This window comes from Oreochromis niloticus, linkage group LG11, assembly GCF_001858045.2.
Source record: "Oreochromis niloticus isolate F11D_XX linkage group LG11, O_niloticus_UMD_NMBU, whole genome shotgun sequence".
In the NCBI taxonomy this organism is placed as follows: domain Eukaryota; kingdom Metazoa; phylum Chordata; class Actinopteri; order Cichliformes; family Cichlidae; genus Oreochromis; species Oreochromis niloticus.
The window spans coordinates 16,811,344-16,832,196 of record NC_031976.2 but is presented as its reverse complement, the minus strand read 5'-3'; the positions used below and the strand labels follow the sequence as shown (position 1 = coordinate 16,832,196).

The following is a 20,853-nucleotide window of genomic DNA, read 5'->3' as shown; positions in this document are numbered from 1 at the left end:
GTGCCCCAAAGAACCATTTCTTGATGGTCCTTTGGGGCACCTTTAAAGGTTCTTCAATGAACCACTGAAAGAAATGGTTCTTCAAAGAACCATTGTTTGAAAGGTTCTTTGTGGCACCAAAAAAGGTTCTTCTATGGCATCAGTCTAAAGAACCACTTTTGGTTCCAGTTGGCACCTTTATTTTTCTGAGTGTAGAGTAAACCATTTCACCAGTACTACTCCTCTCTTGCCTTTTCCGCCTCCTCCTCTCCACCTTTTTCCCTTCTTTCCCTCCTGTTGTCTCCACTCCCTCCTATCTGAGAATCCTCCTTAACTTCCTGTCCCTCCTCATTCCTCCTCTCAGCTTCTACAGCCTGAATTCCTTCATCACGTTCTTCCTCTCCCCTCTTAGAAAAACCATAGTGGGGGTTGTCTTAAAGGACAATCCAATCTATTATTGCTATCAATAAATTATTTTTGCTTAACTGCTTCCCAACTCATAAGCCTACACCTCCCATCATAATCCAAACATGAGTGCACAAAACACTTACAGAGCGTTACAGTTACAGAGCGACTTGTTTATCTGTTGACTGACTAAAAATATGATCATATTTATCATTTAGACTGCAGAAGACAAATTATATTACTTTACCCCTAACCAGCAGATGAGGTTTTGCTTTAAAAATATAAAGATATAAAAATATATAATATAAAGATATATAATGAAAGATATATAAGTCAGATATATAAGATATATAAGTCAGCATCGGCGATGACCCTAAACCCTAACCATAACCTTTATCTTTTGGAGAAAATGTCATTTTTGATGCATGTTAGTAGGAATCGTTACATTCTCTGCTGACAACGCAACAACTGAGAAAAAGCAAAACTCCGTGTAGGGTTAGATTACTCAACAATGAAGGCTCAGAACTCACAGGCTTAAATATAATGTTTAAAGTAACTGTGGTTGTGAAAGCCACTTCTGGTGAAGCAGAGTGTGTAGGATGAACGTCATCCTGTGAGATCATAGAGCATTTTTAGAAATGTTGCATTAAAAACAAAAGCAAACTGACATTATTACGGGAAATCCTTCTCATTTGTCCAAATCTGGTTTTAATCTGTTTGCAAAGGTTTCTTTCAATAAATCTTTTTTTTTTTTAAATCAGTTTAGCTTCAATCCTCACGTTATGTTTCCACAAGAATCCAACCTTGATGCTGTTGATGTTTTAGTCACATGTTACTTTTTGAAGACACACAAGGTGTTTTTTCAAACTTGTTTCACTACAGCCGTCTTTCACGGCTAATAAAGAGACTTCGTTTAGATTACAAAACAGGATGCTGACAGAAAACCCATACGGTAGCCACTCGAAAACACAGATGATCTCATTTTGGTTTCAGACTTCTTCTGAAAGCCAAATTCAGCAGGTTTTTTTCTCAAAATGGGTTGAACATACCTCCTTTATATTAATGTGTCAAAGTTTGATCAGTGACTCTTCTGGAGTGGATTCATCAACAACCAACAACAGAGCTTTACTAAAGGTAAATAATATTTATTATTTTGCTGCTGTAACATTGTCAGTAATAAACTCAACTAATTTGTTAAGGTTAAGTATATAAGCTAGACTGTTTTCTTTAAGAAAGAGCACCACTTTTGTGAAGATGGTGAGTTTTAACATAATTCCAATGTAATTCTCATTAAAAGAGGAAAAAAAAACACATTTAAATAGATTAAATACAAGAGAATGACTAAATTAACTACACTGATCAAAGCAAATGATCCACTAATTTTTACATTTAGTGACATGAGTGGTAGACTCAGTGGTCAGGTTGGTGAAATAAGCCTTCTTGTGTGTAACTATGACTTTTAAGGACCAATGTATTGTAATAATGTAAAATTTGGTGAAATGAGCAAATTACTTTTTTTCATATAAAAACATCTATTTACTACATATGGAATTTAAAACCCTCTGAGTCAAAGAGTTCGATGTTTTCACAAATGAAACATATGTGACCAGCAGTATTGAATTTATACAGTGGCTTGCAAAAGTATTCGGCCCCCTTGAACTTTTCCACATTTTGTCACATTATAGCCACAAACATGAATCAATTTTATTGGAATTCCACGTGAAAGACCAATACAAAGTGGTGTACACGTGACAAGTGGAACAAAAATCATACATGATTCCAAACATTTTTTACAAATAAATAACTGAAAAGTGGGGTGTGCGTTGACTCAATGTTTTACTTTGTATATGTTCATAATAATAACAACAACAACAACAACAATGATAATAATAATAATTATAATAATAATAACAACAATAATAATAATCCTCTTTTTAGAAACATGAGCCATGAACCTGTTAAAACCAAACATAACTGCAAACATAACCAAACATTCTGCTGGCCGAGAACAGTTTCAGCTCTGGCCCCAGATGTCAGCCTAATGTGTACCTTGATCAAGCCATATAATAAAAACATAATAGTGCAAAAGTAACATGCCGAAACTCTGTTCACACAGTGAATGGACTGATTCTTATATGGCGCTTTCTATTCTCCCGGATTATAGAGAACAGTAGATAGAGCTCAAAGTGCTCTATTCACAGGGGTGCACATAAGTGGTCCACAGGTGTGCATGCGCTGTCAAAATAAAAGACGCGCACCAGATAAGAAGTTGCAACGCGCGCTTGCATAAATAAGATTTTCTGGAGGAGGACAGACATTTGTTTAGAACACTTACAGATGTCAAAGAAGCAAGCTCCTTTAAGCAATTACTTTGGTGTTCCTCCACCTCCAAAGAAATGTCAGAAGGAGTCCAAACCACAAAAGAAGCGCGTATTCTCGGAAAAGTGGTTACAGGAGGTGAGCTGACTTCAAACAAATGATGAACGCACAGAGATGTGGTGCAGAATAAACGGCATATTCCGATAAGTAGGTGACCTGCTCTACCTCCTGAGCTTATCTGCTCTTGCTCTTGACGAAGGCGGTCGCATTTTTCTCCTCTCCTCCTCCTCTCCCTTAGCTTCCCTGCTTAGCCTCTTATGTCCTTGTCTAGTCTCGTGTTTTTTGTATGACTTTTCCCTGGAACAATCTCTCACAGTCTGTTTTCTAAAACCTAAAAGAGGAATTATGGATTTGATCAACTGGTCTCTGAATGCAATTGACACCCCTTTCTCAACGAGAAGTCTGGGCTTGGGTGAGCCTGACTGCTGAAGATTTCTACCTATTCGGAACCATGATAACAGGCTTCTGGCTGATCGGAGCTGGCTTGGTCCTGGCTTATCGAAGAATTAAGAAAGCGGAACCGGCTGTTCAAACCCCCACAAGGCTGCCCGCTGGAATTGAAACGATGGGACGAGGCGTGAGTTTCTCAAAATGGGCTCATTGAGTGCAGCACAGATAAGATCTTGGAAAGGCTACGGCTGCTGTGAATACTCAGAATAAGATCTCTGAGTGCAGACTGGATTACATCTCGGAAGGGCTCGCTCGGCATAACATCTCTGAGCGTAAATTGGATGACATCTCGGGGAGGCACACTGTCGTGAGTTTTTCAGAATCAGCTCCTTGAGCACAAGAATGACAACATCACAGAACGCAAGTATGGCGAAGCTCGCGGCTCTCCAACGGGAGATTGAGAGACCAGTGTTGGACTGTAGAACTGCTTTGAAATTCATATAAGCTGTTCGCACTAAAGTAAAAAGCACCTTCACTTCATGTGGATACCTTCTCGGCGCCAGCTGCGGTTGCAAGGCTGGAGCTGTACAACAACACCCTGATTACAGACTGTGTTTAGTCTGTTCCTTCCTATTCTATGCAAGGCCACCTGGGTTGGCTGGAAGACTGTTTACTTAGCCTGGCACGGCGAAGGACACTGTCTCAGCTGAACTCTGGACACGCACACACATACATATACACTGATATGCACACACTCATCCCCCCTCCCTTTCCAAACGCCTTCGACGCTTATTCCCTTCCGATGCTGACGGTGGATCATGGAGACCAGCGCATAGGCTGCAGGCCCGGATGTACTGTCTAAATCGGCTGTCTCTCACCCTTTACCCGCCCCTGTTGCTTGTCATGTGTTTCTTTGGTGTATTAAGAGTTTTTTCATGTGCTATGTGCAGAGGTGTTTTTTTCTGTTCCCAAACTGATCTCCCTGTTGGAGCTCAGTCTGGGGGGAGTTATTTTTTTCTCCTTATCTTTCCTCATGTTGTGCTTTTCCATGTTATACCCCTCTGACCTGTCTTCCCCATGTGATGTTTTGTGTAATGTATGTATGGTCGGAGGGTAAGATGGCGCCGCCATTGCGTGCAATAGGTCGGCAGCCTTATGAAATTTCCCCCTTGTGGGACTAATAAAGGTATATCAATCAAACAACCCAGTGGTAGACACGAGATTGTATTGTATTGCAACATGGCATTTGGGTCTTCTAACTAAAATAGGAAAATAGGAACATAAATAGTGCCATTATTGCCAGACCTAACCAACATCTGGTTGACGTACACCCTGCCATGGCTCCAGTCGGTCAGAAGTGCCAGCTTGATGCCGGATCCAGGGAAGACCTGTTTTCTATGAGCCTGGGCCACATAAACCAAACCACAATTGGGCCAGATGTGTCATGCCATCACATAAACAGTGCCATCTACCCCAGGCCTGGCCCATATATGGATGACATACCACTTATCATGCCAGAAGTCACCCAGCAGTGCCAGCTTGAGACCAGATCCGGGCCAGACCTGTCTGCTATGTGGGATCTGACTTACAAGTGATAAATGCAGTCAGTGTTTAATTGAAGCAGTTAGTGTTTAAGATTTATTTACAACTAACTAGACATTAAGTACCAATTGAAAAAATGACTAAATATTCAATGCAATTAGTTGTAATAGAAACAAAAAATGAAAGATGAATTTTACATTATGGATTTATCTCTTTTTTTTTTTGATACCACTGCAGGTCCCAAGGCAGTGATGGAGATGACCACTAGATCTTTTCATCAACTCAACACAACCACTGCACCTGTTTACCAGTACGCTGAGTTGAGACATTCTCTCAACACTATGTGTGCCATTTTTCTCTCCCTGGTCTCTGTCCTCGGTGTGCTCGGGAATGGAGTTGTTATCTGGGTGGCTGGGTTCAAGATGAAGAAAACTGTTAAAGCAGTTTGGTTTCTCAACCTTGCTGTGGCCGACTTCTTCTTTTGTGCACTTCTTCCCATTACCGTGACATCCCTGTTACTGTCTCATTGGTCTTTTGGCCAAGTCATGTGCAAGCTAAACACCACTTTAGGCTTTCTAAACTTATCTGTTAGTGTCAGCTTTCTGGTGGTGATCAGTGTGGACAGGTGTGTTTCTGTGGTGTGGCCGGTCTGGGCTCACAACCACCGAAATGTACGTAAGGCATCCTATGTGAGTCTGTGTGTTTGGATGGTGAATCTGATATTCAGCATTCCATGGTTTTTCTTTATGGAAACAAAGGAAATGAATGACACTAAAGCCAAAACCATCTGCTTGCACAAGTTTGACCTTCATGATGACTTTAAACCATCATCTTTCATTCAGCTGGCATTAGTCTCCCGCTTTCTCCTGGGATTTGCAGTCCCCTTCTCTGCCATCGTCTCCTGTTATGCCGTCACAATCCATCGTCTGAGAAGAAGCAGCACTCTGGCAAGGAAATCAAGTCACACTTTTAAGATCATCACTGCCATAATCATTGCTTTCTTTCTGTGCTGGGCTCCCATTCACATTATGGGTCTAATTGAACTTGAGAAACACAGATCTGCTGCTACAAGTGGAACATTAGAGCATGTCCTGGCTATCGGGATCCCTATCACCATCTGTTTGGCTTGTCTCAACAGCTGCCTGAATCCACTGCTGTATGTGTTCATGGGCCAGGATTTTAAGAATCAAGTCCACAAATCTATCCACAACATCTTGGAGACTGCCTTCCAGGAAGAAGTTCCTCCAAATGCAACCACTCAGAACAATAAGAAGTCAGGGTCTGACACACAGTTGTAATGTGATTAAAGAGATAAATACATTGTACTGTACATAGTGACTTTAACTGTGTCTAACAAATAAACTTTTCTTTAAATTCATGGATCCTCTCAAATTATACAGTTAATCTCTTTTGATTTAATAACATGAATTTTAGGATTGTTGATCAAAAGCATTCTCTTTTTTTAAGTATATTATATATTATTACTGTGATATTGTACAGCAAGTCTATACTACCTGTGACTGTCTCGGTCCCTGTGTCTTTTGCCCAAGTTTTGATTTTCGCAATAATTTTTGTATTTGTGTTTATTTATCATGGGGTTTGTACTTTAATTTACAAATTGTGGAAATTGATTGTTTTCTTTCTGGTTGTCTTGGTTTTGTGTTTACGTTTTCTTACTTTTACTTTTTTTTTTAGAACCTAGTTTTTCTCTAATTTTAAGTTTATCCTGTCTGTCCTGTTTTCACCTTCCTAATTTCAGAACTGTTGTCTCTGTGCTTCTTGTCTTGTGACTTCCTGTTTGACCTTGAAGCGAGATCGATCAACTGCAGACCAGACAACAAACGACAGAGGCACCAGACAAGTGCTATCAAACGATGAGTTTATTAACACCGGAGAGGAAACATCAGCATATGGCTTCCTCTGTCAAAAATACATTGAATGCTGGTTTTATAGCATAGAAAATTAACACCCACACATAAACGTCAATACAGGTCAAAAATACATTGTGTACAGTCATTGTTTACAGACAAGGGTATATCTTGTACATCTCTAATAACTATAAACAGACATAACTTAACAGACATAACTTCTCTTTTCTATAACACCTGCCTTTTAAGGTAATAAACTTCAAGCTTCAGGGTCTCTAAGAGCTAATAATGGACCCTCGTCATCAATCACTAAGTAGACAGAATTGGCGCAGGTCTCAAAAAGAAGCAGAAGACACTGGGCCTTCGCTCAGGCCTGCTACTAGATTAATATGTGTATTGTAAGCATGCATGCAATTAACCTGCTATGTGCTCATCTTCCCTCAACATGTATCACCTGGACACTCTCACCAGTGAAGCTTAAAACCCTCTTGGATGGAACATCAACTCTAAACAAGCACAGATATGCATTGTGTATAGAATGAACTCAACCTGTGAATAGAATGAATGTGATGACAAACATATTCAATGCAATATGAACCCTGTAAGAAATATTACTGATAAAATAATACTGTAAACCATGTTATTAATGCATTCATCATAAGGCAGATTATATCGTAGCAATAAAAGAATCTCTGAATCCCAACAACCTTCATTCATTTGAATGAGCTCTGGTGCCAGAGTGCCATGTGAGGGGTTTTACCTAGTGAGCTGTGTGTTTGTAGCTAGTGAGCTGTGTGAGTGTTTGGTGGTTGCAGCTAGTGAGCTGAAGCTTGTGATTGTTTGCTCCTGCTTGGCGGAGAGGAGTGTGTTTGGTTACTAACCCTTTTCTGACTTACTTTTCAGTTTACTGACCGACGTTTGAGTTTTGTTTTGTTTCTTTAAATGGTGATAGTGGCTTATCCGTCTCTTTTAGTTGAGTTATTAATAGAAACTTTAATAAAACTCTTTAATTTAATCATTTTGCCTCTCTGTCTCCTTTTTCCGACCCGGACACTTTTTGTTACTTTCCCTAATCGCCTGGACCCTTTTAGGGGAACGTAACAGCTAGTTCTACAACTCATTTGATGAGAAATCATTAAAATCACAGAAAACACATTACATATACCAGCAGAGGGAGCTGTTTTATATAAACGCTTCAGTGTTAAAGGGCAGCAGCCTAAAGAGGAAAACAAGCCTTCAGGTGGCTCTGTTTTATATACAAATGGTAGATACAGGAGATGTGAGTTCTCCTTCCTTTATTTCATTTTGTTAAACAGAATTTCCCTATTTATCCTTTATGCTCATGTACACATTCTTTTACCTTTTTCTCCACAATTTTCTCGTAACAAAATCCACAACACCAAATCATACTGTTAACCCACATGGTTACTTTGTTTTCTGTCTATAAATATACAAAATAACTGCATTAGCTCACAGAGTCCTTTACAAAAAAGTTTCTGTTTAGTATCGTTAACACTGATCAGTTTGCTTTGAATCCTTTTCTATATATCTTAAGATTCACATACAAAGGTTTTCAGTCTTTAGAATTGCATTTGGATTAGATAACTCACACTAGTAACCTGTTTTAGGCAGTAAAGGTAGAGATGAGACAACTAAGTTGTGTTCTGTCTGCAGGCTCTTTCTCATCTGTTGTCAGGTCATCAGCCTACCATACCCAGCTTTAGTTCCCCCTTGTGGCAAAGCTGCACAATTACATTTCCATAAACCCATGTAAAATTCTTTTTAATACTAAAGTAAGCAAGACCTCTTCACCAATTAACTGGTAAAACAAATTATATTTGTGACCATATATTTGCATCATAAAACACAGGTATGCTTTTACTCCAATGTCAGTGTGTTTGAGATCATTGTCATTGCAGCTCAGTTTCAAACTGGGACTACTTCAGATTTTTTTAAAGGGTTAAAGGGGATTTTTTAGGTTTTTATTGTGACATAAATGTTTCTTTTTTCTTCAAAGCAATTATAAAGAAAAACATGATGAATGAATAAGTTGGGACTCATCCTGGATTCCTGTCCTTGGTCCCCATTTATCTGTAAGTGATCATGCACTTGTTCTTGGAGCAACTTCAGTGTTTCCCAGTAATGAGCAAAGCAAGGCTTTGTGAAAAAAAATGACACATTCAAAGCCGTTATGCAATAGTTTCAAAACAATCTGAAACCAAGCTTGACAGTGACACCTACTGGCCACTTTTGCTATTGTCACATCTTGATAATACTCCCCTGTGAAATAATGATGCATTGCATTGCTACCAATGCAGAATTCTCAAGAATGATTAATGCATGTTTTGGAGAAATACCCATAAAAACAAGGAAGGAAAATGCTGAGACTTAAAGAAAAGCTGTGACTGTAACATACACGTGTATTCTGGGATCTGGCAGCATATTGTATTGACTAGCAACTAGCTGTGTTTTTCGATAGCCCAGGACACAGCTGTGGACTTCTCAGTGTCAAGCAGTGTGCACACCCAGAAGTCCTGTACAATTCATAACTAAAATAATATATTCAAAACAGAAAATACTTGTGATTGGCTATCAATGGAGAGAGGCCATGGTTTAAACTTTAGCCCTCCCTAGTTAGTCCTCCTTGTGGCCTTTCCGCATGGCAATCGTACCTGTCCTCCAGTCAGGGGTCTTGTGCTGTATGAGAAAAGTCTTCCCTAGTTCTGCAGGTGTTACAGATAGGTTTTATCTCTACATTTTTTCCTCTAGGGTGGGGTCAGCCTTAAAGTGTCTGTACCTTGCTGCGGGACCACAAATACAGGAACACCATCCTCCCATAACCCCCACACATTCCTAAGGCAGCTGCTCCTTGGTTATGCTCTGTGTTAGTGTCAGGGTGTACCAGTCTACCTTCAACACCCCCCTTCACACCAAGGAGTTAAATACTTTCTAATAACGAGTTTATCAGCTTTAATTGCAGTGTATGTTCGTAATAATGTTAAAAAGAAACTGAAATGTGTTTCTAACAGTGACTCATGTGTAAATAGATAACTTTTGCATGGCCGCTTGAAAAACCTCTTCAAAAATAGATAAGGCAAGAAATATATAACTACTTACAATAGTAATTTCAAACATATATAACAAAACACCTATTATCTAGTTTGCACATAAATCAGACTGGAAACTTGTTGAATAGGGGATTAATCGAAACCTGAGAGTTCAAAGTTCTTCGTAAAGTAAACAAGTGAAAAAAAAAAGGGTTACACATATCCATGTGACTATGAGAAAGGAATTCATACAGGCTAAACTAACTTGCACACACACATAAATACAGACATGCAAAACAACATGGAGCAAGAAGCCACATGTGTTGAGTAACTGTGGTAGTTCATGATATAGTTTTGGTTTTGGTTGAACTATGTAAGACCTAGTGGATAAGAAATGGGCATTTTGTTTCTTTATTTAATTCTTATTTGATGGGAATCATAATTTAGTTTTACATTAATTAAAGTACTTTTGCTCAGCAGCTACACAGTGATTATTGTGTGGATGCTGATTAAGCATCCACACTATTGAGTTCCTGTTTCTCTTTATTATGTGTGCCTATGCCAAGAGGCACACATATTACTATTCGTCGGATTTATTATGTGTGCCTATGCCAAGAGGCACACATATTACTATTCCTCGGATTTATTATTATTATTATTATTATTATTATGTGTGCCTATGCCAAGAGGCACACATATTACTATTCCTCGGATTTATTATTCTTATTATTATTATGTGTGCCTATGCCAAGAGGCACACATATTACTATTCCTCGGATTTATTATTCTTCTTCTTATTATTATTATTATTGTGTGGATGCCCTAAAGGGCTTCCACACAATTGTTTTCCTGTTTCTCTTTATTCTTTATTGTGTGGATGCCCTAAAGGGCTTCCACACAATTGTTTTCCTGTTTCTCTTTATTCTTTATTATTCTTGGGGTTTCCGTACACTTTTTGCCGCTTAACTACTGCCTCAGTTTTCAGCCGATTTTCTCAGTTCAAACTTTAAAAAATTCTGCTCTTTCTGCTAATGTGTGCTATGACTTTTGGTGCTCATAACTTCTATACTTTTTGAGATATTGAATTTTTTTTGCAATATTTTTTGCCCATTTTTGCACATCATCAGTGGCCTCACTAGTTTTCCTTGCCCGGTTGAGCTGTGTTTTAGCTCAGTGAGATAAGCAGCCGTTCTCAGACTGGGAGGCCCGGGTTCAAATCCCGCTTATGGCAACATTTCTTTCAGTTAACAGTTAAACTTTTTTAACTCTTTTCAACACAAATTTCAGCTTTTCCACCCCTTTTCAGCAAAATTTTCAGTTTTTTCACCACTTTTCAGCACAAATCCCAGCTTTTTCAGCTGTTTTCAGCAAAAAAAACTCTTTTCAGCAGAATTTTGAAAAGAGTTCTGCAGAACTCTTTTCAGCAGAAATTCTGCTGATTGAACTCTTTTCAGCAGAAATTTCAGAATTTTCACCTCTTATCAGCACAAATCTCAGCTGTTTTCAGAAAAAAACTCTTTTGAGCAGAAATTCTGCTGATTCATCTCTTTTCAGCGCAACTTTCTGCTTCTTTACCTCTTTTTAGCAGAAATTCTGCTGATTCACCTCTTCTGCAAAGTTTTCAGCCCTTTCACCTCTTATCAGCACAAATCTCAGCTGTTTTCAGAAAAAAACTCTTTTGAGCATAAATTCTGCTGATTCATCTCTTTTCAGCGCAACTTATTGCTTCTTTACCTCTTTTCTGCAGAAATTCTGCTGATTCACCTCTTTTCTGCAAAATTTTCAGCCTTTTCACTTCTTCTCAGCACAATTCTCAGCAGCTTCTGCTCATTTAGCAAAATTGCCCCTTTCTCCATCTCTTGTTTTTGCGAGAATGAGTTTGGTTCAGTGAGATGAGCAGCTGCCTTGAGACCAGAACGGCCAGGTTCAAATCCCGGTCATGGCAAAACCTGTTTTCAGTTTTCTCTTTTGTTCTTTTGTTCTACCTCTTTTCTGCAGATATTCTGCTGATTTATCTCTTTTCTGCAAACTTTTCAGCCTTTTTGCCTCTTCTCAGCACAAAAAATGAGCAGCTTCTGCTCATTTTAGCAGAATTGTCAGTCTCTCCTCTTCTTTTTTGAGAGAATGAGTTTAGCTCAGTGAGATGAGTAGCTGCCTTGAGTCCAGGAGGGCCAGCTTCGAATCCTGCTCAGCGCAAAACTTTTTTTTTCACCACCATACAACTTTTTGCAACTTTTCATCTTTTTCAGCTTTTCAGCAGACAGCTTCAGCGTTAAGGCATCCACACAGCATTTTCGCAGGAAATGCAAACTTTTTCTAGTTATTCTTGGGGTTTCCGTACACTTTTTGCCGCTTAACTACTGCCTCAGTTTTCAGCCGATTTTCTCAGTTCAAACTTTAAAAAATTCTGCTCTTTCTGCTAATGTGTGCTATGACTTTTGGTGCTCATAACTTCTATACTTTTTGAGATATTGAATTTTTTTTGCAATATTTTTTGCCCATTTTTGCACATCATCAGTGGCCTCACTAGTTTTCCTTGCCCGGTTGAGCTGTGTTTTAGCTCAGTGAGATAAGCAGCCGTTCTCAGACTGGGAGGCCCGGGTTCAAATCCCGCTTATGGCAACATTTCTTTCAGTTAACAGTTAAACTTTTTTAACTCTTTTCAACACAAATTTCAGCTTTTCCACCCCTTTTCAGCAAAATTTTCAGTTTTTTCACCACTTTTCAGCACAAATCCCAGCTTTTTCAGCTGTTTTCAGCAAAAAAAACTCTTTTCAGCAGAATTTTGAAAAGAGTTCTGCAGAACTCTTTTCAGCAGAAATTCTGCTGATTGAACTCTTTTCAGCAGAAATTTCAGAATTTTCACCTCTTATCAGCACAAATCTCAGCTGTTTTCAGAAAAAAACTCTTTTGAGCAGAAATTCTGCTGATTCATCTCTTTTCAGCGCAACTTTCTGCTTCTTTACCTCTTTTTAGCAGAAATTCTGCTGATTCACCTCTTCTGCAAAGTTTTCAGCCCTTTCACCTCTTATCAGCACAAATCTCAGCTGTTTTCAGAAAAAAACTCTTTTGAGCATAAATTCTGCTGATTCATCTCTTTTCAGCGCAACTTATTGCTTCTTTACCTCTTTTCTGCAGAAATTCTGCTGATTCACCTCTTTTCTGCAAAATTTTCAGCCTTTTCACTTCTTCTCAGCACAATTCTCAGCAGCTTCTGCTCATTTAGCAAAATTGCCCCTTTCTCCATCTCTTGTTTTTGCGAGAATGAGTTTGGTTCAGTGGGATGAGCAGCTGCCTTGAGACCAGAACGGCCATGTTCAAATCCCGGTCATGGCAAAACCTGTTTTCAGTTTTCTCTTTTGTTCTTTTGTTCTACCTCTTTTCTGCAGATATTCTGCTGATTTATCTCTTTTCTGCAAACTTTTCAGCCTTTTTGCCTCTTCTCAGCACAAAAAATGAGCAGCTTCTGCTCATTTTAGCAGAATTGTCAGTCTCTCCTCCTCTTTTTTTGAGAGAATGAGTTTAGCTCAGTGAGATGAGTAGCTGCCTTGAGTCCAGGAGGGCCAGGTTCAAATCCTGCTCAGCGCAAAACTTTTTTTTTTCACCACCATACAACTTGTTGCAAGTTTTCATCTTCTTCAGCTTTTCAGCAGACAGCTTCAGCGTTGAGGCATCCACACAGCATTTTCGCAGGAAATGCAAATTTTTCTAGTTATTATTATTTTCCTTTTTCCGCCTGAAATTTTGCAGTGTATCTCGACCCGCAGTTTTTAGACAAGCTTCATATATGTTACCTCATTTTGTGCGGCTGGATCTGGAATGGTGTGCTATGACTTTTGGTGTTTATGAATATTATAGTTTTTTAAATATTAATATTTTAGTGAAAATTTTCCCGCGCTCCTCTGCCAAACAGTTTTGAGAATAGGGGTACATATGTTACATCATTTTGTGCGGCTGGAGCTGGGCTAGTATGGTGTGACTTTTGGTGTTTATAACTTTTATAGTTTTTGAAATATTTAGATTTTAGTGCAAATTTAGGCCAATTTCTAGGCTCCTGAGAAAGATTCTGCTTTTGGCACCATGGAAACAGACTTCATTTGTGGTGTCTTGGCTCTCTCTAGTGGTATACCGGGAGTAGTACAGCCGAAAAGATTTATCCTTGTGTTGAAAACTCCATATCCCACAATTCATAGCACGCCTCTACAGATTGAACAATGGCGGCCACCACTTCGTTTTATATGTCTTTTATTCATGTTTCTAGGTCACAAAATAAGCTTTTAAGATATTTTCAGGCGAGAATGTAGGTGTGTAAACTTCAAATATCTGCTTGTTTTATCAAGACATCCCATATTTAGCGACAGTGCTCTGACTACTTCGGTCCTGCCTGACAGCTAGCCGGCTACCTAGCTAGCTGCCGCACTTGGCTGCAAATGGATAGCGAGGGGACTCTCTCTCTCTCCTTTCACCTCCCCGGTCTCTCGCAAATGCTCGCATAGAATCGGAGTTACAGCTGGATGTGGAAAAAATAACTGAGTTGTTTGGTGGTGGAGCTACAACAGAGGGCAGCTACCCACCGGTGTGTGACACAAAGGACATGCCGCCAACGAGACATATGAGGCCGGGCAGGCGATTGCTAACGCGGTGGTCAATCATGGATCAGGGAAAGCGAAGGCAGGAGCGTGAGGTGAACTGAATTTCAGGTAAGAAGTTATGAACTGCACTCTATTTGGGTCAGATATAAACAGAGTTTAGGTGTAGTTTATTTTCGTTGTGCTGACTTTTTACAATCGTACTGCGTGCTAGCTAGCACGACGGGAGTTTATATACAGCTGTGTGCGCGCTAAGTTACTGACGTTGGACTTTATTTTATTCATAATGGTTAGTTCGTAGAGTTGCCGTACAAACGGAATCGTGCCACATTCAGAGAAAATATTACGATTTATTCTGTTGTTACGAAGCCTCCCCTGTCATTCTCTCGCCTGTTGAAACTTCAGTCATGAAACTGATCAATGATCGGCTTTTCTCTCTTGTTTGTTTATCGCGCTAAACAACAGCAGCACGTTTAAGCTTGATCAGCTGTTGTTAGAATCATGGATCAGGGAAAGCGAAGGCAGGAGCGTGAGGTGAACTGAATTTCAGGTAAGAAGTTATGAACTGCACTCTATTTGGGTCAGATATAAACAGAGTTTAGGTGTAGTTTATTTCCGTTGTGCTGACTTTTTACAATCGTACTGCGTGCTAGCTAGCACGACGGGAGTTTATGTACAGCTGTGTGCGCGCTAAGTTACTGACGTTGGACTTTATTTTATTCATAATGGTTAGTTCGTAGAGTTGCCGTACAAACGGAATCGTGCCACATTCAGAGAAAATATTACGATTTATTCTGTCTACGAAGCCTCCCCTGTCATTCTCTCGCCTGTTGAAACTTCAGTCATGAAACTGATCAATGATCGGCTTTTCTCTCTTGTTTGTTTATCGCGCTAAACAACAGCAGCACGTTTAAGCTTGATCAGCTGTTGTTAGAATTCATTTGCTTTTAATTTCTAGTATCAGCTGATGTTTGCTGCAGCCACAGCTGTAAAAACGGCTGTTCCAAACCAGATATCCTTACTGAATCATCAGAGCTGAACAGGTGATGGAGAAACAGGTTTACCCTTAGGTGACATGAATGAGTTGAAGGGAAGTTATGAACTGTTTCTGAGAGACAAACACCAAGCTCATTTTTTTGTGTAGCTGACAGCTGGTAACTGTGCAGGGGCGGATCTAGCAAAGCTTTTGCCAGGGGGCCAGGTAGGGCATTAACAGAGAAAGGTGGACATAAAGATATACTTTTCTTTCTTACTCTCATATAAAATATTTAGCTTTTATTAAATAGTTATCTGAATCTCACAACCAAAGTTTGTATAATAATACACAAGATTGGCTGTAGACCATTGTTCATAATTCAGAACACTGTGTAGAAATAACAAAAAACAAAAAGTGAATGCATGTGTGAAAAGTGGTCTATAATGTAATGCTTCAAAGCGTGTTCATGCAAACATTGTCGGGTCTGCCGTGGTACAATGGGACTTCTGCTCATGAACCTGTGTGCACAGCGTCTGCAAATCGGCGCTGTACGAAGTAACTTCATCTTTACACAAAACTGTAAGCTGTCATCTGTGAAGCGTGAGCGGTGTTTGTTTTTACCATAGTTCATGGTGGAGAATGGCTGCTCTTCTGAGTTTTGCTGTCTGTAGCCGTATGAATGGCAACTACAGTGATTAGCAGCGGCATAGGCACACATAAAATTTCTTCTGAAATTTTCGCTTTCTAGTTATGTGTGCCTATGCCAAGAGGCACACATATTACTATTCGTCGGATTTATTATGTGTGCCTATGGAAAGAGGCACACATATTACTATTCGTCGGATTTATTATTATGTGTGCCTATGACAAGAGGCACACATATTACTATTCCTCGGATTTATTATTATTATTATTATTATTATTATTCTCCAGTTTCCGCCTGAAATTTTGCAGCGAATCTCGCCCCGCAGTTTTGAGACAAGCTTCATATATGTTACCTCATTTTGTGCGGCCGGATCTGGAATGGTGTGCTATGACTTTTGGTGTTTATGAATTTTATAGTTTTTTAAATATTAATATTTTAGTGAAAATTTTCCCGCGCTCCTCTGCCAAACAGTTTTGACATTAGGGTTACATATGTTAGATCATTTTGTGCGGCTGGAGCTGGACTACTATGTTATGACTTTTGGTGTTTATAACTTTTATAGTTTATTAAATATTAATATTTTAGTGCAAATTTAGGCCAATTCATCTTTTGGCGCCAAATAAACAGACTTCATTTGTGGTGTGTTGGCGCCATCTTTTGGTCCCATTGAAACAAATTTCAAACTTCATTTGTGGTGTGTTGGCTCTCTCTAGTGGTATGTCCGGAGTGGTACGGCCTGTCTACCCTTATTTGGGTAGCAATGACGACACTAAGCAATGACGACACTATCAACGGCGCGTCTCTTCGCTCCTCCTCCGCTTTGAAATTGACCGTAAACGTGCTTTTCTGAGACAGCGTCGCTATCTCTTCGGTGGTAACGCGTCTTTCTCCCCCTCCTCCGCTTTGGAATTGAACTTACAGGGATTTTCTGAAGTGTTTACTAAGACACCCGTAAGCTTTTACAAGGTAAGTGTATCTCTCTCCCTCTGGTTTGAAATGTAGGTTTGAAAGAGATTTTTTCGTGTGTTTCTGGGTGAGCTCTTTCTCTGGATTTCGGCACTGTGCTAAAGCTAGCTAGCGGATATTGAGCATAGCTAAGCCTCTTTGGCCCTCGTTTGACATTGACTTTGAAAGGAATTTTCTATGTTTGGACGCTAATATGTACAAAATGACTGTGGTTAGACGCTGATCGGCTAATTTAAGCGTATCTGCGTCCCTCTGCTTTGAAATGTAGGTTTGAAAGATTTTTTTTGTGTGTGTTTCTGGGTGAGCTCTTTGACTGGATTTCGGCACTGTGCTAAAGCTAGCTAGCGGATATTGAGCATAGCTAAGCCTCTTTGGCCCTCGTTTGACATTGACTTTGAAAGGAATTTTCTATGTTTGGACGCTAATATGTACAAAATGACTGTGGTTAGACGCTGATCGGCTAATTTAAACGTATCTGCGTCCCTCTGCTTTGAAATGTAGGCTTGAAAGAGATTTTTTTCGTGTGTTTCTGGGTTAGCTCTTTGTCTGGATTTCGGCACTGTGCTAAAGCTAGCTAGCGGATATTGAGCATAGCTAAGCCTCTTTGGCCCTCGTTTGACATTGACTTTGAAAGGAATTTTCTATGTATGAACGCTAATATGTACAAAATGACTGTGGTTAGACGCTGATCGGCTAATTTAAGCGTATCTGCGTCCCTCTGCTTTGAAATGTAGGTTTGAAAGAGATTTTTTCGTGTGTTTCTGGGTTAGCTCTTTGTCTGGATTTCGGCACTGTGCTAAAGCTAGCTAGCGGATATTGAGCATAGCTAAGCCTCTTTGGCCCTCGTTTGACATTGACTTTGAAAGGAATTTTCTATGTATGAACGCTAATATGTACAAAATGACTGTGGTTAGACGCTGATCGGCTAATTTAAGCGTATCTGCGTCCCTCTGCTTTGAAATGTAGGTTTGAAAGAGATTTTTTCGTGTGTTTCTGGGTTAGCTCTTTGTCTGGATTTCGGCACTGTGCTAAAGCTAGCTAGCGGATATTGAGCATAGCTAAGCCTCTTTGGTCCTAGTTTGAAATTGACTTTGAAAGGAATTTTCTATGTTTGACGCTGATATGGTCGGCTGCATCCTTCGGAGGACCCGGCCTTCGCGGTCTACGTGGGGCCGGTCCTTCGACAGCCTTTGTCTCCTGGCTGTGACGTAATTGGCCTTCAAACGCGGCCTCTGGAGGATGCAGCCGACGTTTTGGGACACAGCTTTCGACTGTATTCCAGCGGTATCGTTTGTAATTAAAACTTTTAACAGGCTACTGTCGCGTCCGAATCAATAGCTTCGTTGTACCGCGTTTCACACCTCTTTTCTGTCTTCATAAGGCGTTAACTACAGCAGTCTTTAATACCTCAACTCTTGTTCAGCCAAGGTAAGTGTCCCCCTTATATTTTCTGTGTGTGTTCAGGTGATATCTAGAAAATAGAGCTGTTGTTTGTAATTAAAACTTTTAAGATTAGATGGTACAGTGTTTTTACTCTCTTCCAAACAGTAAAGTTCCTCTTTGTCTCTCAGTGGAAATCTAAACCAGACAGTACAAGGCTACATTTCAGCGTTACAAGCCAATCAGTTTGCTAATTGTTCTGTGAGATTTGTTTGCAAAGTTTAAGGTGTTAAGCAGGAGCTGGCATTCTGCCAGAGCCTCAGCCAGAGCCTCCAGCAACGAGACTGCCTGTCAGCCTTGCAAGGTACCCAATTTTCCAATTACTCTATAACAAAACTGTTGTGGGCAACAAGACTGTCTCCTATGTTTGCAAGCCAATCACTTTGTTCTTGTAAGATTTGTTTGAAAAGTTTGAGGTGGTAACTGTGAGCTGTGAACATCGGGTTTGCTTGCTGCTGGCATCGACCAGCGTCTCAGCAACAACACTGCTCCCAGCTTTGCAAGGTAATTACTTTCCCAATTACTGTACACCAAAATGATAACTGTCGTGGTCAACAAATCTGCCTCCCAACTTTCAAGGTAATCACTTTCCCAATTACAATATACAAACTGTTATGGAACTTTACTTAACAAAGCCTTAAGACCGGGTAGTGACACTATCAATATGTCTATTTAAAGAAAAGAGATTTTTTTTTTTTTTTTTTGTTCTTGTAGTCATCTTGTCTATCAATGTATCAGAGGGTTAAAATAAAAAATTGCTTGAAATGCCAATAATTAATATTCTGTTTTATGCTGACATTCTACCAGATGCGAGAAAAAATAAAAGATCCCAGGCACAAAAGAAGCGCTGGAAACCACTGACTGGTCGATCCTGCTGTCCCAATGCTCACTGGCCACAACCAAGATGAGCCAGTCAGTAGTTTTCCATGTGACCAGGTAATGAGGATATGGTAGTGATCACAGACAGTCGAACAGTTTTCCAAACACGTTTGAGACAGTTAAGAACACTAACCCATACAGTTTAGGATTTTTTGTTATAATGTCACACAACTGGCATAACAGTGCATGGTATGCAGAACATTTAAATGAAATGAATGTGTCAGGTCACTTAATGTCTTCTATACCCTTTTTCCTGGGTTAGCAGACGGCATCAGCCAGGTTATCTTTGGAAACACAGGATAGACCCACCTCCTTATGTTCCCCAGGTACCAAGGTAAATATCAAAAATATTCCTTATTAAGAAATTACAAGGTATGCCCACCCATAGGGCTGCTCGATTATGGCAAAAATGATAATCACGATTATTTTCACTGAAATCTAGATCTCCATTATTTGACAATATTTATTTAACAATAACAATGTATTGAGTAATGGCTTTAAAGATTGTCATAAAATAGTGTGCAAATACTGATAACAGTGTAAATGTTTGCAATATAAAAAATAAACATGTATGTTTAGTGAACTTTACAGTGTTGCTCCGTGGTGCAGCTATGACATTGTAGCAAAGTTTACACACTATGTCTACTTGATCCACGTCTGACTTCGCGAACCCATAATGTTTCCACACCACTGAAGGTTTTTTTTTTTTGTTTTTTTATCTCTTTTCAACCAAGGGCAGTCACTCTCCTCTCCAAATAACTTCTGCTTAGCTTTCCGAGCTTCCCTCTGTTAGCTCCTCTAAAATTGTTGTGACGCGTGTTCGAAATGCAGAGAGGTGCGCTCGATTTGCCACATGGAGCAGCGCGAGAGAAAAGCACGAGGGAGGTGCTAATAATAAACTCATTCTCTCGACTCCTTTTTTAATGATCGTTGAAAGCCCAGATCATAATTTCGATTAAAATTAGATTAATTGAGCAGCCCTACCACCCATGTGTATAACCAGTCTGTATATATCTGATCTTTGGTGTCTATAACCACAGTTGATATGTAGTCTTTCACTTAAAGCATGTTTGCTAACTCAATTTTGTCTAATTTCTATCCAAAACAAAGGAAAACATGACAAAGGGTTTGTTTGTTTTTTTATAGCTCTGAACAGGTAATTCTGATGTGGTAGTGAGCACATACAATATATTTTTATAACACTTACCCATACAGTTGACCATTTCTATTTTTGTAATCTTACCCAACTGGCATAACAATTCATGCCATGCATTGCATTGTAAAGTGAAATTAAAGTGTCAGGTCACTTAATGTCTTAACATTATATTCTTTTTTGCCTGGGTTAGCAGACAGCACCAGCCAGCTTGTCCTTGGAAACGGAGAATAGACCCACCTCCTTATGTCGTCCAGGCAGCAAGGTAAATTTAAAACTGTATTCCTCCATTAAGGATTTATAGTGGACAGTTACATTACCATTAAATGTTAAAGACATATGGTTACATGTTAGCCTTATGCAAACACCTAAGAATTTTGTTGTCTCGCTTCTGTTAGTTTTGTTTAAAGTTACACTCACTTTCAAATTTCTTAGTAGTTATGCAAACAGCTGGAATTTTTTTGTTATTGCTTTGTAAGTTTAGTAACTGCTACTGTTTCATGTTTTCTTTAAAGTATCCAGTGTTACACTCTATTTCAAATCTGTTAGTAGGTTTTCTAATTTTGATTAACTGTATTATCAGAGTTCAGAAAC

At 39.4% G+C, this 20,853-nt stretch overlaps 1 protein-coding gene and 1 long non-coding RNA gene across 3 annotated transcripts; both read left to right on the top strand.

Annotated features, from left to right (window-relative positions):
- The first annotated feature begins 1,384 nt into the window (after positions 1-1,384).
- Positions 1,385-6,543, top strand: LOC100703576 (C3a anaphylatoxin chemotactic receptor-like). Its single transcript, XM_003458415.5, has 2 exons — positions 1,385-1,518; positions 4,933-6,543. The coding sequence occupies exon 2, from the start codon at positions 4,947-4,949 to the stop codon at positions 5,991-5,993; it is 1,047 nt and encodes a 348-aa protein (XP_003458463.2). The 5' UTR covers positions 1,385-1,518; positions 4,933-4,946; the 3' UTR covers positions 5,994-6,543.
- A 12,547-nt stretch (positions 6,544-19,090) lies between these two features.
- On the top strand, positions 19,091-20,524 carry LOC112848152 (uncharacterized). 2 transcript variants are annotated; one of them, XR_003222101.1, is made up of 3 exons: positions 19,091-19,163; positions 19,369-19,440; positions 20,453-20,524. It is a non-coding gene; the product is annotated as an uncharacterized LOC112848152 (long non-coding RNA). The 2 variants fall into 2 exon arrangements; XR_003222102.1 differs by having other exon boundaries at positions 19,095-19,163; positions 19,372-19,440.
- Positions 20,525-20,853: the final 329 nt, after the last annotated feature.

Bases quoted from the DNA above. Each gene is read 5' to 3' on its own strand.
- LOC100703576 (XM_003458415.5), top strand. From the start codon at position 4,947: ATGGAGATGACCACTAGATCTTTTCATCAACTCAACACAACCACTGCA.